At 42.9% G+C, this 18,773-nt stretch overlaps 1 protein-coding gene across 10 annotated transcripts in view; it reads left to right on the top strand.

Moving 5' to 3' along the window:
• JAM3 (junctional adhesion molecule 3) overlaps positions 1 to 18,773 on the top strand; it is a 176,975-nt gene that overhangs the window by 122,898 nt on the left and 35,304 nt on the right. For 9 of the 10 annotated variants that reach the window (XM_036088137.2, XM_078058741.1, XM_078058744.1 and 6 more), the window contains 7 exons: positions 2,835 to 2,900; positions 3,424 to 3,537; positions 7,305 to 7,457; positions 7,956 to 8,158; positions 9,128 to 9,227; positions 14,883 to 15,012; positions 15,148 to 15,202. In XM_036088137.2, coding sequence (XP_035944030.1) covers positions 2,835 to 2,900; positions 3,424 to 3,537; positions 7,305 to 7,457; positions 7,956 to 8,158; positions 9,128 to 9,227; positions 14,883 to 15,012; positions 15,148 to 15,202 — 821 coding nt within the window. Of the gene's footprint in view, positions 1 to 2,834; positions 2,901 to 3,423; positions 3,538 to 7,304; positions 7,458 to 7,955; positions 8,159 to 9,127; positions 9,228 to 14,882; positions 15,013 to 15,147; positions 15,203 to 15,512; positions 18,203 to 18,773 lie in introns of those variants that run through there. The other variant, XM_036088140.2, reaches the window with a different exon arrangement.

The raw sequence follows: 18,773 nt of genomic DNA, 5'->3' as shown, positions 1-18,773 counted from the left end.
CTGCCTGTGAAACTTATCCAGGGTAATTGGGCAGCAGAGGGTCTGGCCGAGCCTTCATTAAGGAGTATAGAGCATTCACCTCTTTGCTGCAGAGTAGAGGGATTAAAAGAGGTGATTATTTCCATTATCTGGGGCTGTATTACCTTAGCTTCTTTTAGGTTGTAAGAAGCACATTGGCTTAGTTCACTCTAGAGGTTTATTACGTAAAGAATGTGTCTCAGTTAGCCTTCATGAAATTTCGACATTGTTGCAGACACTAGAGTAACTTCCCTGTTATCCTCTTTGTCCTCCAGTTCACTTGTTACCAACTCTAGTGATTCCACCATTTTGATAAGTCAGCTAATCCCTCCTTCTACTCTTCTTCCACTCTGTTTTTCTGGTGACTATGAACTCTCTAATGCATTCTTAATTTCTTTTAACATCATACTTCTTAAAGGAAAGGGGCAGATTGTGTTGTCTAGTTGTTTATTACTCAGTTGGGTGAAATTCTCATGAGTTACCTCAAAGGCCCCTTAGATGGCCTCTAGGTTGGAAGCTGATTCCTGGTCATAGTCATTTGTAACCAGAGTTTCAGTGTCTCATCATCCAAATTATAGTGATCGCACTGAAAGAACTGTCTGTGATCATTTCCTTAAAAGGAACCTGTGTGGCCTTGGTAGATATTCAAAGCATCGTTTATTACTCTTTATCAGTGGGTCACTGGGAGCTTTCAGATTGAAGGAGAAGTAGAAAATGCTGCACATACATGGGATGTGTTTCTTGTTCCCAAAAGGAGTAGCCCATGGTTAATCAAAACAAAATAAAATTATCTTTACTTGTCCTGGTTCTATAACCTTTTGTAGAAGTCAGTGTTCTAGAAATTAATAACAACTCAAGTATATGTATTATACTTCTGATTTTCATCCCTCTTAGTAAATTTTTTATGGCTTTTGCTATAATTAATGAAGTCTTACTAAATAAGAAGAAAGGATCAAAATGTATACTTGGAATGTACACATGTAACTGAACCATTAAATAAGATTTATAAAGGGGAAAGACTGGATTGTTGTGACCTGCATCCCACCTAATGTACAAGGAGTTAGAAAGCCACTTAGAGTACATGTCTTTCTGCACATTGTCTTTAGCTGGGATAGTAAGCTAAGATCCAGAGACCTTAATGAGGGTTTTGTATGAAGGCCCTCTTTGGGGAATGCATATTTTCCTAGAGGCCAGGTAGCTGAAGAATGAGATTTTATGGGTGGTCAGTGTATCTACTTGATTTCCAAGAAAATAGGTAAGACGTTTGAGACCATGATAAACTGGTTTTAATGTTTGTTCAAGCACGTGGATAGTCAGATGCTAGTTTTGAAAGGGATTACTATGCAATTGGCATATCTTGATTTCTTCAGTAGCTTCATGAAAATTGTTATTATTTTCTCATTTTACCAAAAACTAGTGAAAACTTTTTTTTAAAGATTTTATTTATTTATTTTATTTTAATTTAATTTTATTTTTTTTAAAGATTTTATTTATTCATTTGAGACACAGAGATACAGAGAGAGAGAGAAAGCATGAGCAGGGAGAGAGGCAGAGGGAGAGGGAGAAGCAGGCTCCCCGCCGAGCCAGGAGCCCGATATGGGGCTCGATCCCAGGACCCCGGGACCATGACCCGAGCCGAAGGCAGACGTCCAACCATCTGAGCCACCCAGGCGCCCCTTATTTATTTATTTTAGAGAGCATGTGCATGAGCCAGCGCAGGGAGGAGCAGAGGGAGGGAGACAAGCAGATTCCTGCTGAATGGGTAGCCCCACATGGGGCTTGATCCCAGGACCCTGAGATCATGACCTGAGCCAAAATCAAGAGTTGGATGCTTAACAGACTGAGCCACCCAGGAGCCCCAAGTGAAAACTTTTTTTTTTTAATTTTATTTTATTATGTTAATCACCATACATTACATCATTAGTTTTTGATGTAGTGTTCCATGATTCATTGTTTGCGTATAACACCCAGTGCTCCATTCAGTACATGCCCTCCTTAATACCCATCACCGGGCTAACCCATTCCCCCACCCTCCTCCCCTCTAGAACCCTCAGTTTGTTTCTCAGAGTCCATAGTCTCTCATGGTTTGTCTCCCCCTCCGATTTTCCCCCCTTCGTTTTTCCCTTCCTACAATCTTCTTTTTTTTTTTTTTTTTAAACATATAATGAATGTATTATTTGTTTCAGAGGTACAGGTCTGTGATTCAACAGTCTTACACAATTCACAGCGCTCACCATAGCACATACATTGGGGAGGGTATGTCCTAGTGAAAACTTTAATGAGAATCACTGGGTTACATGGTTAATATAGCGAAGCGGTCTCTTAGCTGGTTGATATCTATACCAGAGAATGTTGTGCCATCCTGAAGGGGAAGGTACCAGGCCATGAGTCTGGGCCATATCAAATCCACCAAGAGTGCCGTTGCTGGGTTGGAAGCCTAGAGGAGAGGAGAGATGCAGGAGGCAGAAATGACAAAGCCCAGGTGGGTCTGGATGGAAGATGTTGACAGGATTAAGAATGGCTCTGAGCAAGAAGGAAATTCTTAGAGCTTTAGCTCCAGGGCAGTTATGTTCTGGAACTAAATTCTCAGAACTCTTCCACTCAGTTCATTCCAGTGAGGTCAGGCTAAGAAAGAAAGTGATCAACTTGCTGTATCTAAGAGACTTTGTTTTGGAATATATTTTTCTATCAACCACTAACCTAGTGGTTAGTGATTGTAGCCTACATAGAAGGGAAAAATCTGAACTTGGTTGGAGGGTTCTCTGCCATTTTAGAGTTGCATTGTCTCTGATTTTACTTTATTTTTTTTCCTTCAGGTTGCTTGATTGGGGCCGTGAATCTCAAATCCAGCAACCGAACCCCAGTAGTACAGGAATTTGAAAGTAAGTACAAGGGAGACTACTAAGAGAATGGGCGCCATCTAATGGACGTTTGGTAGTCTTGCAGCCAACTCAGGACAGACAAACACAGGCGCACAGTGCCCTAGAGACGTCCGGGTGGGTGGCTCCTTAGCAGTGCATTTGATGTGCACGTGTGTCAGGAAGTACTCCTTCAGCAGGCCAACAGGGAACTCTGCAGGTTTTATATTGGCGAGAATCAGATTCCGCCCTGGCTTTGTATGTATATAACAAAGAATTTTCTTACATATAAGCACAGTATTAAGGGGGAGTGTGTACTCTACTTAGTAAAAGTTCTTGGTAATCGTCTTTATTATTTTTCTGGCTAAAATTCAGCTTTTCTTAAAGTCATTGGAGCCTGGAGATAGATAGATTTTTTTAACCTGCGTGCAGGACTTCTTTAAAATTAGAGATAGCTTGCAGTGTCCAGGTATACAAATGATCATAAAATTGTTCCCCATTCTCTGAGAGGTTTTTTTTGTTTTTGTTTTTGTTTTTTGCTCATTAGGTGTGGAACTATCTTGTATCATTACGGATTCACAGACAAGTGACCCCAGGATTGAATGGAAGAAAATTCAAGATGACCAAACCACATATGTGTTTTTTGACAACAGAATTCAGGGTATGATCCTCTAATCCCCTCCTTTGTCCACAAGGCCCAGGCATATACTTGTGCCCAGAGACTTTCCTCTGACTGGTCCTGCATCTGCATCCAGGATTGGTTTTTTTTGTTTTGTTTGTTTCACTTACGGAAAATTCAAATATGGAAAGGTAATGAGAATAATATATTGAACTTCCCTGTCCCTGTCATTCAGCTTCAACAAGTATCACCTCATTAGTTATGATTTAAATCTATCTGTAGCCCCCTGCTCAGCGGAGAGTCTGCTTCTCCCTCTGACCCTCCTCCCTCTCATGCTCTCTGTCTCTCATTCTCTCTCTCGCAAATAAATAAAATCTTAAAAAAAAAATTAAAAAAAAGGGGCGCCTGGGTGGCTCAGTTGGTTAAATCTATCTGTAGCCCATCCTGTTGAGTTATCAGAGTGAACATTTTCCTAGGCCATCCTCTTATCATGGTCCCATTCGTGATACCAGCTGCATGAGTTAATCAGAAGGATCACATGGAACAGCAAGGAGACAAGACAGGTATTTACCGAGCAACTACTGTGTGCCAAGCTTCCCACATTGAGAAAGCATTTGCTAGAACAGACGTCAGCATAGGGTATCTCTGATCACATGCATGAAGTAGGAGCAGGGCAGGTGGTGGGGGAGGCTTCCCAGAAGCGACATCTAGGCTGAGCTATGAAGCCGGTCGACCAGGCCAGATGGTGAGGGGTGGGGTGGAGGAAGGTGTTGGGCAAGAAAGAATGCTCTGCATATATAGATGTGGAAGCAAAAGGCAGGTTTGCTTAAGGAAACTTCAAGGTCTCTATCACAGCTGGGACTTAAGGAGGGAAGAGAGGAGTGACTCCACATGGCTGTGGGGGCTTGCCAGGGCCAGCAAGAAGCACTGAATGCCATGTAAGAATGGACAGTATCTTGAGGTCTGCAAAGATTTTTTAGAGGGAAGGAAGATGATTTCATTTACACTTTAGAAAGACTTGACTTGGTTTGTAGAGGAGATTGGGGATGGGGAAACTCAGAGCAGTGGTGCTAATTCAGAATTTTTTTGCAGATGCTAGAAGGGAGCTGCTGATGGCCAGAGCTAAGGTTGAGGCAGTGTAGAAAGACATGGGGAGGGATTGCTAGGAGCTGGCTGTGGTAAGGGAGGGAGAGAGAGAAATTATAGATGACATGCAGTGGGACCTTACCTTCACTCCGACAGGAGGGACGGGGTCAACACGAGGGACAAATGCAACGGCTCCTAAGGGCTGGCTTTGGAGTTCTCAGAGAAGTTGATAGTTGAGGCTTCAGAGAAGAGGAGAGATGTTGTGGAAACGGCCAAATCTCAGTCTTCCTGCTTTGGGTCCCCAATATCACCAGGAGTCATAGGCTCTTAAAAATCATATTTTTGGGGGACACCTGGGGGCTCAGTCAGTTAAGCATCTGCCTTCAGCTCAGGTCATGATCCCAGGGTCCTGGCATGGAGCCCCACGTCAGTCTCCCTGCTCACAGGGAGCCTGCTTCTCCCTCTTCGACCTGTTCCTGCTCTATCTCTCTCTCTCTCTCAAATAAACAAATAACATCTTAAAAAAAAAATGTTTTTGCAAATGTTCATCTTTCGTCATCAGCATTTTTCTGTTTTTATTATATTATGGTAAATCCTTCCTGTTCTTGCCACCAGTCAGCAGGTTTAGTAATAATTATTTTCTATTTTTGTGTCATTTTTTTTCTAACTCCTTCCTTTGTCATTCTTTTTTTTTTTTTTAAGATTTTATTTATTTATTTGACAGAGAGAGAGAGCACAAGCAGGGGGAGTGGCAGGCAGAGGAAGAGGGAGAAGCAGGCTCCCCGCTGAGCAGAGAACCCAATGCGGGGCTCCATCCCAGGACCCTGGGATCATGACCTGAGCTGAAGGCAAATGCCTAACCAACTGAGCCACCCAGGCGTCCCCCTTTATTTGTCATTCTCTAGGTTCTTCATGCTTCTTTGAAAGCATACCATCTTTTTATGCTTTAAAAATTTTAAATATTGAGATATAATTCATATAGCACAAAACTCACATTTTTTTAAAGTGTATACTTCAGTGGTTGTTAGTATATTCAACAAAGATGTGCAACCATCACTGCTATCAAATTCCAGAACACTTTCATCAACCCCAAAAGAAACTGTATATCCTTTAGCAGTGACTTCCCTTCCCCTCTGTCCCCACCTCCTGGCAACCACTAATCTACCTTGTCTCTGTGGATTTGCCTATCCTGGACACCTCATATAAATGGAATCGTACAATATGTGGTTCTCTGTGACTGACTGCTTCCACTCAGCATATTATTTTCAAGGTTCATCCATGGTGTAGCATGTATTAGTACTTCATTCCTTTTTGTATGGATGAATAATATTTCACTGTAGGTAGGCCACTTTTTTTTTTATCCATTTGTCAATTGATGTACACTTGGGTTGTTTCCAGTTTTTGGCTATTATCAATAAGGCAGCTATGGATATTCATGTAAACATAATGGTTTATGTGTGAACATAAGTTTTCATTTGGGGACGATAAATGACCAAAAGTACAATTGCTAGGTGATATGGTGTTTGCATGTATAGTTTTGTTTTTAAGAACCTGCCAAACTATATTCCCAAGTGGCCGTACCATTTTACATTCCTTCAGCAGTGTATTTCCCTACATCCTCACTTAACATTTATAATTGTCCATCTTTTCAATTCTGGCCATCCTAGTGGGTGTGAAGTGGTATCTCATTGTGGTTTTGATTTGCATTTCTCTGGTGACTAATGATGCTGACCATATTTTCATGTTCTTGGTGGCCATTTGTATATATTTCTTTGGAGAAATGTCTACTCAAATCTTTTGCCCATTTTTAGTTATTTGTCTATTTATTGTTGAGTTGCAAATTCCTTTTATATTCTGGATACTAGTCCTTTGTCCCAGATACTTTCTCCCATTTAGTGGATTGTCTTTTCAAAACTTGCATGTGTCCTTTGAAGCACAAAAGTTTTAAAATTTTTCATGAAATTCCAGTGAGGGCCAGTGTAACTTTATTTCTTATGGTTGCGGTCTTTGTGCCATTTCTAAGAAATTGTTGCCTAATCCAAGGTCATGATGATTTATATCTGTTTTTTCCTAAGAGTCATACTGTTAACTCTTGGGTTTTTTTTTAAAGATTCCATTTATTTACTTGAGAGAGCAAACGCTCGAGAGAGAGAGAGAGTGAGAGAGCGAGCACAAGTGGTGGGGAGGGACAAGCAGACTCCCCACTGAGCAGCGGGGCTCGATCCCAGGACCCCGGGATCATGACCTGAGGCATGACGAAGGCAGACGCTTAACCAACTGAGCCACCCAGGAGCCCCCATGCTGTTAACTCTTATAGGAAGGTCTTTGTTGTATATAGTATGAGGTAGGAGTCCAACCTCATTCTTTTGCATGTGGATATCCAGTTGTCCCAGCACCATTTATGAATACTGGTTGTTTTCTAATGTTGTTTGTTTGATTTTTTTCTCTTTTAATGGGAATAGTGGCTAGGAATGATGAAAAGGAAATGCGGTCTCTGCTTTAACAACAGAGACACATGTAATGACACATGTACCTCTTACACACCAGGTACTATTTTGGTGCTCAGTGTCCCCAGTTCACCTCTCTTTTCCAGGAGCAGAAACAGAAACCTGTGTGCAATCTCCTTATGGAGGCATTAAATGCTAGCCCCAGAAGCCGCCACCTTCGGGTGGCAGAGATGTCTGTAAACAGTCTGTTTATGTTCTGCATCCTCTCTTCTACAGGAGATTTGGCAGGTCGTGCAGAACTATTGGGGAAAACCTCTCTAAGGATCTGGAACGTGACCCGGACAGACTCAGCCCTTTATCGCTGTGAGGTGGTTGCTCGAAACGACCGCAAAGAAATTGATGAGATTGTCATTGAGTTAACTGTGCAAGGTAGGAGCTCACATGAAGTTAAAACATGTTCCCCCTTTTAGGCCTCATGAGTCTGTCTAGAAAATAAAAAAGATCTGGAAAGGGGAAAAATAAATAAATAATTAATTAAAAAAAAAAAAAAGATCAGCTCTTTCTTTCCTTCTAGACTATATCCCTAGGGCTATCGCAGGACTCAGGGAGTGGGCGGTTGTAGGAGCTTGGGCTGCCTGAGTTGGGGTGGGAGGGGAGAAGGGCAGTGGAGCTCTCCCTCCACCAGCCGCAGGAGGTGCTCCTCGGAAGCTGCAGGCATTAGAAACGCACTGAGGGGTCATAGGCGGGGAGTGGGGGGCGAGCCGCGGGGCAGGTGCAGCGGCAGACCCGGGCCTGCGGGCGCGACGTGGGGGCGGCAGTGCTGCAGCCCTGGCCGGTTGTCCTGTTTGGGGAGCGGCTTTACCGTGGGCTTTGAGAGGAATCAGTCCGCGCTGCTGACTGGGACGCCAACCCGTATTTCTCCCGCAGTGAAGCCGGTTCCCCCTGTGTGCAGGGTCCCGAAGGCTGTACCGGTCGGCAAGACGGCCACGCTGCACTGCCAGGAGAGCGAGGGCTACCCCCGGCCCTACTACAGCTGGTACCGCAACGACGTGCCGCTGCCCACCGACTCCCGAGCCAATCCCAGATTCCGAAACTCCTCTTTTCTCCTGAACTCTGAAACAGGCACTCTGGTAAGACCTCTCCTCAGAGGTGAGGACAGAAGTGTCTTTGTTGAGGAAGGGAGACCTGTTGTGGAAAGAGCACTTACTAGGAAAGACAATGAACTCTGTAAGACAGGAACTAAAAACCTACAATGTTGGAGATTCTGTGGGGAAAAATGAACCTCCCGTCCTGCTTATAAGCAAATAAGTTCTAAGGGGATAAAATAAAGGAAGGGAAACCTGTAAAATAAAGGTGATTGTGGAGGTCTATTAAATGTAGTGGGTGGGTAATGTTAGGTTCCTGATGTGAATAACCAACTGTAAAAATCATGAGACAGGGAAATTGGATTACTGGCAGGATATTCGATATTAAGGAATTGTTCATTACTTTAGGTGCAATAATGGTATTGTAGTTATAATCTGAAGAAGTCCTTGTCTTTTAGAGTTGCATGCTTAAGTATTTATGGATAACACGTGTCTAGAATTTTCTTCAAAACAACCCAGCGGTGGTGGTGGGAGGTGGGTGGGGGGAGAGATGAAATAAGGTTGGTCTTGTGTACAGGACAGACTGCGCTCCACAGCAGCATCTCAGCCGAGCTTTACTGCAGCCAGGCCTCCTGATCCGTGGCGTATCTAACTACACATAGTAACAAGCCAGGTTCTATAGGATCCTCTGTATTTGTGTTGCCCAAGTGTTGCTGAGAAACAATGCTTATCAGAATGTCCCTTTCCCTGAATAAAAGTAAAGCCCACACAAACCTGAGGGGATCTCACTGTTCAGGAGCTCTTGGGCAAGACTGCAGGGGAAGAATATCAGGGAAGAACCTGGACAGTGAGCAGAAACCGAAAGGAAACCAGGAGCAAATGAGCAGACATTTTACTAAGCTCTGGACTTAGTGCCTTCGTGGGGGAGAGGAGCATGGCGAAGTCTTCTCTTCAGTCCCCAGAGGTCTGCTCCGTTGATTGGTCTCATGATTTACTTGTAATTTCCTGCAACAGGTTTTCAATGCTGTTCACAAGGAAGACTCTGGGCAGTATTACTGCATCGCTTCCAATGATGCGGGCTCAGCCAGATGTGAGGAGCAGGAGATGGAAGTCTGTGAGTTACTTTTTGAAAATATTTCATCTGAAGACTGGCAAGTGGATAGAACATATTTAATCTTAGACCATCAGTTTAGACAACTGGTCAGCTTTCTTCTGGAGATGACTGGATTCACCAAAACTCACTCGGGTACATTGAAAGGAAAGATGAGAAAGTTCTGAGTAACAGCTAAATGACTAATAAGTGATTACTTGCAATATGTTTATCTCCTCTATATAGACTTTCTGGAGTCTTGTGATGTTGGGAACATAGTTAATCATGTTGCTTTTAACTGAGTATATCTTTGTTTTTAAAAAATTTTTAAAAGATTTTATTTATTTATTTGACAGAGAAAGCCAGAGAGCATAAGTGGGGTGAACAGCAGAGGGAGAGGGAAAAGCAGGCTCCCCACCGAGCAGGGAGCCCAACTCGGGGCTCCATCCCAGGACCCTGGGATCATGACCTGAGCTGAAGGCAGAGGCTTAACTAACTGAGTCACCCAGGTGCCCCTTAACTGAGTTTAATAAACTCCATTTCTGGGATGTAAGCATTCGACTCTTGATCTTAGCTCAGGTCTTGATCTCAGGGTCATGAGGTCGAGCCTTACATTGGGCTCCATGCTGGGTGTGGAGCCTACTTTAGATAGATAGATAGATGATAGATAGATAGATAGATAGATAGATAGATAGATAGATAGATAAACTAACTCCACTTCTTTGATAATTGATAAAATTATCAAAACATAATGTTGTGTAAGGTCTCCAGAAATTTATCGTTATAACCATTTTGTGGTAAGCTGACAGCCAGAGTTTTAGCCTCAGTAACTTTACCCTGTTCTGTATGATACCGTCTCTCGGATGCTGGTTCTAAAGGAGAGGTGTTGAAGGCAGGATGGGGCAGATGGGGCATGTCACCATCACAATCACCTGGGGAGTGATCTCAGCCCCTCCCTCCTTCCTGTGTATAACTGACCCCAGAGCAGTGTTTTCCAAGCTTGCCTGATTGTGAGAATCATTTGAGTGCACTGTTTCACGTACAGATTCCAAGGCCCCACCCCAGGCGTGTGGACTCAGTCCCCAGGGGAGGTCTGGAAATGTCTGTGTGTCAAACAGCACTCCAGGGGATTCTTGTCATCTGTCAAATTCAGGAAACAGCTCCAGGGCAGGAGGAAGACTCTTGGGCTTTTCCCCAGACCTACTGAATCTCTCTCTAGTGATAGAGCTTGGGAATTGACATTTTAAAGTCAAAATTTCAATTTTTAAATGCACATTCACATTTGAAACCACTGCACTAGGATAAGGGAGAATTTAACAACTTCCAAGTTAGTTGGCTTATGTTGATATATTGCCTGCATGTTTTCCATTGCATTTTTACCTGCATGAAGGAAACAGCCCCAGTGTCCCATACTGATAGGGACTGAGTACCTTTGCCCAGTATACAGAAATGGGAAGAGGGGGTCAAGGGCTTTCCTCCAAGAGGCTTGTAGATACGAGGCCAGGCAGGTGATAGTGAAAGGTCATGTTCCCACCTCATATTTTTATTTTTCAGTCCTGTGCAAAAATAGTTCTCTTTCCCCAAATAATGCACAGCAAAGGGAATCCCTGGAAATTAGGAATTTTTTCGTTGGTATTCCTGGCTCCTTAATTCTGTCTTTATAAAGTGAAACCATTTTCTCCATTAATAATATTTTCAGGGATTTAGCCAGAAGATTGTAAAAGCCTCTTATACAATGCTAAGCCCCTTTTAATACAGGATTAAGTATAACGGCATTTGATCTTTGGCGGTCTCAGTACTTTTTTTTTTTTTAATTTTTTTTATTGTTATGTTAATCCCCATACATTACATCATTAGTTTTAGATGTAGTGTTCCATGATTCATTGTTTGTGCATAACACCCAGTGCTCCATGCAGAACGTGCCCTCCTCAATACCCATCACCAGGCTAACCCATCCTCCCACCCCCCTCCCCTCTAGAACCCTCAGTTTGTTTTTCAGAGTCCATCGTCTCTCATGGTTCGTCTACCCCTCCGATTCCCCCCCTTCATTCTTCCCCTCCTGCTACCTTCTTTTTTTTTTTTTTCTTAACATATATTGCATTATCTGTTTCAGAGGTACAGATCTGAGATTCAACAGTCTTGCACAATTCACAGCACTTACCAGAGCACATACCCTCCCCAGTGTCTATCACCCAGTCACCCCATCCCTCACACCCCACCCCCCACTCCAGCAGCCCTCAGTTTGTTTCCTGAGATTAAGAATTCCTCATATCAGTGAGGTCATATGATACATGTCTTTCTCTGTTTGACTTATTTCGCTCAGCATAACACCCTCCAGTTCCATCCACGTCGTTGCAAATGGCAAGATCTCATTCCTTTTGATGGCTGCATAATATTCCATTGTATATATATACCACCTCTTCTTTATCCATTCATCTGTCGATGGACATCTTGGCTCTTTCCACAGTTTGGCTATTGTGGACATTGCTGCTATAAACATCGGGGTGCACGTACCCTTTCGGATCCCTACTTTTGTATCTTTGTGGTAAATACCCAGTAGTGCAATTGCTGGATCATATGGTAGCTCTATTTTCAACTTTTTGAGGAACCTCCATACTGTTTTCCAGAGTGGCTGCACCAGCTTGCATTCCCACCAACAGTGTAGGAGAGTTCCCCTTTCTCCGTATCCTCGCAACAGCTGTCATTTCCTGACTTGTTAATTTTAGCCATTCTGACTGGTGTGAGGTGGTATCTCATTGAGGTTTTGATTTGGATTTCCCTGATGCCGAGCGATGTTGAGCACTTCTTCATGTGTCTGTTGGCCATTTGGATGTTTCTTTGGAAAAATGTCTGTTCATGTCTTCTGCCCATTTCTTGATTGGATTCTTTGTTCTTTGGGTGTTGAGTTTGATAAGTTCTTTATAGATTTTGGATACTAGCCCTTTATCTGATATGTCATTTGCAAATATCTTCTCCCATTGTCGGTTGTCTTTTGGTTTTGTTGACTGTTTCCTTTGCTGTGCAAAAGCTTTTTATCTTGATGAAGTCCCAATAGTTCATTTTTGTCCTTGCTTCCCTTGCCTTTGGCGATGTTTCTAGGAAGAAGTTGCTGTGGCTGAGGTCGAAGAGGTTGCTGCCTGTGTTCTCCTTTAGGATTTTGATGGACTCCTGTCTCACATTGAGGTCTTTCAACCATTTGGAGTCTATTTTTGTGTGTGGTGTAAGGAAATGGTCCAGTTTCATTCTTCTGCATGTGGCTGTCCAATTTTCCCAACACCATTTGTTGAAGAGACTTATCTCTTTTCCATTGGACATTCTTTCCTGCTTTGTCGAAGATTACTTGACCATAGAGTTGAGGGTCCATTTCTGGGCTCTCTATTCTGTTCCATTGATCTATGTGTCTGTTTTTGTGCCAGTACCATACTGTCTTGATGATGACAGCTTTGTAGTAGAGCTGGAAGTCCGGAATTGTGATGCCGCCAGCTTTGCTTTTCTTTTTCAACATTCCTCTGGCTATGCGGGGTCTTTTCTGATTCCATACAAATTTTAGGATTATTTGTTCCATTTCTTTGAAAAAAGTGGATGGTATTTTGATGGGGATTGCATTGAATGTGTAGATTGCCCTAGGTAGCATTGACATCTTCACAATATTTGTTCTTCCAATCCATGAGCATGGAATGTTTTTCCATTTCTTTGTGTCTTCCTCAATTTCTTTCATGAGTATTTTATAGTTTTCTGAGTACAGATCCTTTGCCTCTTTGGTTAGATTTATTCCTAGGTATCTTATGGTTTTGGGTGGAATTGTAAATGGGATCGACTCCTTAATTTCTCTTTCTTCTGTCTTGTTGTTGGTGTATAGGAAGGCCACTGATTTCTGTGCATTGATTTTATATCCTGCCGCTTTACTGAATTCCTGTATGAGTTCTAGCAGTTTTGGGGTGGAGTCTTTGGGGTTTTCCACATAAAGTATCATATCATCTGCAAAGAGTGAGAGTTTGACTTCTTCTTTGCTGATTTGGATGCCTTTTATTTCTTTTTGTTGTCTGATTGCTGTGGCTAGGACTTCCAATACTGTGTTGAATAGCAGTGGTGATAGTGGACATCCCTGCCACGTTCCTGACCTTAGGGGGAAAGCTCTCAGTTTTTCCCCATTGAGAATGATATTCGCTGTAGGTTTTTCATAGATGGCTTTTATGATATTGAGGTATGTACCCTCTATGCCTATACTCTGAAGAGTTTTGATCAAGAAAGGATGCTGTACTTTGTCAAATGCTTTTTCTGCATCTATTGAGAGGATCATAGGATTCTTGTTCTTTCTTTTATTGATATATTGTATCATATTGATTGATTTGCGGATGTTGAACCAACCTTGCAGCCCAGGGATAAATCCCACTTGGTTGTGGTGAATAATCCTTTTAATGTACTGTTGGATCCTATTGGCTAGTATTTTGGTGAGAATTTTTGCATCCATGTTCATCAGGGATATTGGTCTGTAATTCTCCTTTTTAATGGGGTCTTTGTCTGGTTTTGGGATCAAGGTAATGCTGGCCTCATAAAATGAGTTTGGAAGTTTTCCTTCCATTTCTATTTTTTGGAACAGTTTCAGAAGAATAGGTATTAATTCTTCTTTAAATGTTTGGTAGAATTCCCCTGGGAAGCCATCTGGCCCTGGGCTTTTGTTCGTTGGGAGATTTTTGATGCCTGCTTCAATTTCCTTAGTGGTTATAGGTCTGTTCAGGTTTTCTATTTCTTCCTGGTTCCGTTTTGGTAGTTGATCCATCTCTAGGAATGCATCCATTTCTTCCAGGTTATCTAATTTGCTGGCATAGAGTTGCTCATAATATGTTCTTATAATTGTTTGTATTTCTTTGGTGTTGGTGGTGATCTCTCCTCTTTCATTCATGATTTTGTTGATTTGGGTCATTTCTCTTTTCTTTTTGATAAGTCTGGCCAGGGGTTTATCAATCTTGTTAATTCTTTCAAAGAACCAGCTCCTAGTTTCGTTGATCTGTTCTACTGTTCTTTTAGTTTCTATTTCATTGATTTCTGCTCTGATCTTTATTATAATTTCTCTTCTCCTGCTGGGTTTAGGGTTTAATTTGCTGTTCTTTCTCCAGCTCCTTTAGGTGTAGCATTAGGTTGTGTACTTGAGACCTTTCTTGTTTCTTGAGAAAGGCTTGTATTGCTATATACTTTCCTCTTAGGACTGCCTTTGCTGCATCCCAAAGATTTTGAATAGTTGTGTTTTCATTTTCATTGGTTTTCATGAATTTTTTAATTCTTCTTTAATTTCCTGGTTGACCCATTCATTTTTCAGTAGGATGCTCTTTAGCCTCCATGTATTTGAGTTCTTTCCGACTTTTCTCTTGTGATTGAGTTGTAGTTTCAAAGCATTGTGGTCTGAAAATATGCGGGGAATGATCCCAATCTTTTGGTACCGGTTGTGGAGGTCTCAGTACTTTTTACAAGTGAGAGCAGGGGTCTGGGGTCCTGAATGTTCCAGGCTAGAAAGAGTTGAAGTGGTCTCACTCTGCTCTTCTTCTGGCTGGGGTAGGCATGAGAGGGCAGAGCGGGGAAGTGGAAGGATGCAGGATTAGGAAGGAGGCACAATGGGCTCAGGGGCTTTTATAAGACCAGATAGTGTGTATTCTCTCTTCCCTCAATCCCTCTTTTCTCCAGATGACCTGAACATCGGTGGCATTATTGGGGGGATCCTGGTGGTCCTTGCTGTTCTGGCCCTGATCACCGTGGGCATCTGCTGCGCGTACAGACGGGGTTACTTCATCAATAATAAACAGAATGGCGAAAGGTGAGCCTGTCTTCTGTCTTAAGTCTTAACTTCTGTCTTAAGTCTTCTGTCTTCTGTGTTAAACAAAATCAAAGTTTAAGTTGGCATTACGTGAAAAATCAGTAGTCACTGAAGCCCTCTCTCCTCCTTTTTCAGTTATAAGAGTCCGGGGAAGACAGATGGAGTGAACTATATCAGGACAGATGAGGAGGTAAGGAAAGGAGTGAGGCAACAGAGCAGACATCCTTTAGGAAACCTAGAAATTGAAGTGTTTCCAGCAGAAAAAATGACATTCCTCCTTGGAAACCCTCCCAGTGCAATGTTTGTACACACTCCTGGCGTGCACAGTTTGCAGGCTCTAATAGATGATACTTTTGAAGAATGGTTTCATTTGATTTGTTTTGCCTTAAGTTTCTTCTTCAGGGAAACGGGGCCTAGCCCTGGCTTGCACTCTTCCTCTCCCGCTCGGGCCCCGGGGTCGGTAGAGGATGGCCGTGTCTAACCCTGTATTGGCCTTGCAGGGCGACTTCAGACACAAGTCATCATTTGTGATCTGAAATCTGATGGTGTGGCTGAGGGAGCACATGCAAATACCTCTACCAGAAACTCCTATCAAGAGCAGCCCGGGAGCCAAGTACACTTGGACAGAGCTAGACACTTGCGCAAAAGCTTTTTGTTTTGGCCAAAGTTGACCGCTACTCCTTTCTTACTTTTTAACAAGCCACATGAATAAAAGAATTTTCCTCGAGATGGGCGTAGTCATCACAAGGAGAAAAAAAACAAAGCTGCATTTCACTGAGGCTGATTCCCAGTCTGTTTCTGGCCTGGCTCCCGCCTGAGTGTTAGGGTGATCAGGAAGCTCTTGGCCACAGAGGCTGGGCTGGGCACTGTGGGCCAGTGAAGCCAGTTTATTCGCCGCTCACCTCCGTCAGCCAGGGTGAGTCCTGTGTGGGGGGCCACCAGGCAGCCATGTAGCACCGGTAATGCAGGGCTTGGGAGCACGACCCACTGCGACACCCTGCAGCTGCAGAGTTTGAACCAGGGAATCCAGAAAAGAGGTGTTTTATGCGATGATCTTGTTTCACAGCTGCCCCCAGCCAGCACTGCAGATTCTTCTTGAAGGTTCTGTTCATCAGTATTTTAGTGTCCATCTTGGAAAATCTGTTTGGATCAGAATTTTATGAAAACAGCCCAAATCAGGAAGGTAAATTGCTTGTTGGAAGAAGGGATCTTCTTAACTGTAGGAACCCTGCTTGTCCATGGGGGTTGGGGGGTGGCCAGTATTTACATAAAACCTTCATCTTAGGTGAAATCTGAAATGGTACTGAAATAATGTTCTGCTTTTCTATGGGTGTTTATTTTATAAAATTTTACATTCTAAATTTTTGCTAAAGATGTATTTTGGTTATTGAAAAGAAAATTTCTATTTAAATTGTAAATATGTTGTCATACAGTGTTAAATACCTATTTTTTTAAAAAATTTCAACTTAAGGTAGGAGTTCCAAGCTACTAGTGTTAAATTGGAAAATGCCAATAATTAAAGAGTATTTTAACCCCAAAAATCCTCTCAAGGAAGCTTACTGGAACATTCCTTTTTTTCCACCTAAGTTTCCGCATTTTTCACAAGAGATACCTTGTCTATACATCCGATCATTGTTACTTAGGAAACCTTTAAAAAAAATCCAGTTGAATAATGTCAAAATCTATTTGCAACTCTCCAAAAGAAACATAAGGAGCTCTAAGGTTAGCTTTGAACGGCCTCTTCCTAGATCACTCAGACTACCTATGCCCAGAGACCACCCAGAAGTGCTTGGATGTCCCTGTGAAACCACGTTCGCCAACCCCCGGGCTCGAGTCCTGTGCCCCACTCGAAGGCCATAGTGGCTACTAACTTCGAAGGCTAGCCAGCGTGTGCACTGCCATCTTTATTGGCCTGACAGAGGCTTTGTGTGCTGATGAGCTTTATAGTGTTGGACAGTTGTAAGGTGGACACTTCAAGAAGGGTGGGTGTCTTCCCTGTGGTATCCCAGCCTTCGGCTCCCCTGCGGCAGAGCTCTTTTTCGTTGTGGATGGCTCATGAAACAAAGTAGCTATTGTTTGGTTTTAAAATTCATTTTACTTATTTGTGTAGTTCATCAGACTGTCCAGGGCCAAAGGCAGTTCTGAAAACTACAATAATGTTTTTTAAGAAAATGAATTCCACTTTTCCCCTTTGCCATGAAGAAAGCACGGAGACACCGCAGGTCGTGTCTCACTTCACAGTAAACCCATTATGTGGTGGCGGCGAGGCCAGCCCTTTGAAGAACATCAGGTAGTGCAGCCGGGGTGGAGAGCCTGATGGCGAGGAAAGCGAAATGCCTGAATCAAGGGCAGTTTTCTGATTTTGATTTTAAAGTCTTTATCTACCCAAGACACTGCTGCTCACTGGGTGTGGGACATTAGAAACGTCATTCAAAAGCCTTTGTTCTTCAAGAGCAGATGTTCTTCGCCTCAGATACATTGCTGTGTTAAACTCATGATGTGAACCGGTTTGAAGAGGGAGCTTCTCAGAGGAGCGCCTCCAGTTCCATTGTGTGCTTCAAGGATGGTTTTTATGTAGAAGGATGTAGTCATCTTGGGATTAAACTTCCAGTGTCTTAATTTTTTATACTTTGAGGGTTTTTTTTAATTGAATACTTGAGACTTATGTTGACTTTTCTTTTTTATGTTCTGTGAATACTCTGCCACAGGGTGTTTGGCAGAAGCAGTGGGCAACTCTTCATAATTGCTTAATGGTACCCATCTTCTTTTGCGTTTGTGTCTTGAATGCTTAGACTTAAGATATCCCTTCATCTTCACCCCCCCTTGGTAGAAAGGGATAGTGTCCCCGTTCTCTAATTGTTGGGGAGCAACACCCTAGCTGCCATCTTGGTTGTCCTAGTGATAGGACAGCCCCGACTCCCTTCTTATGACCGTAACACCACCTAGCCTTGTGCCATGTGAACTGGGGCTGACAGAAGTGAGTATGGAGGCTGGGAAGTTGTTGCCGTAGACAGAAAAGGAACATTCATATGTTTTTAAGATGTGAGTGTGACTGAAGACTCGAAGCCTCTGCAAGGCTCTCGTGGCCTCTGGTGTAGCTGTGCTGTACATAGACGTTGCAGACTTGTACTAACACACCTGTAAGTTGGTATTTGTTAAACCTCATTTATAAAAGCTTTTAAAAAATCCACTTTGCCTCGTTTTTTCTCTTCCTTATGTACTCTTATGTTGAGTTTACCTCGTTTTCCTAGCATTTTGTTAGGCAAGTACACTTAAAATGGCACGATCCCAGGTTTAAAGAGAGACTGCCATCAATTACCATCTGCTTGATTTGGAGATAAGTGTCTTTACTCAAGAGCCGCTTTGTGACTCTCTCTGCCAATGAATGACCTGTCCACGTGTGTCACCGTTCATGTATGGGAGAACAGAACAGAGCACAGTGACATCCTGCCCCTCTAATCCCACTACCACATTTATACTAAAAACGTATCAACACAGTAACCCTGTACTTCTGCTTCTGTAGTGCTGGGTTAAAAAGTGAACTGACTGAATTTTTTCCTGGTCACTCTTGGACAAAACATGAATGCACACGTGTTTAAGGTTACCTAACGGCATCAGCAAAAGACACCAAAGCACCCCCCCATCCCCGTGGGAGCAGTCTTTGTGGACTGTTAACACAAACCAGCATTAGTGCATGCCGCACGTAGGCGAACTTTCAGGCGCAGGCCCGCGTTTACGTATGAAGAGGACAGAAGGACATG

The sequence above is a fragment of the Halichoerus grypus genome, chromosome 11 (assembly GCF_964656455.1).
Source record: "Halichoerus grypus chromosome 11, mHalGry1.hap1.1, whole genome shotgun sequence".
NCBI lineage: Eukaryota > Metazoa > Chordata > Mammalia > Carnivora > Phocidae > Halichoerus > Halichoerus grypus.
This window is presented reverse-complemented; position numbering and strand designations above follow the sequence as displayed.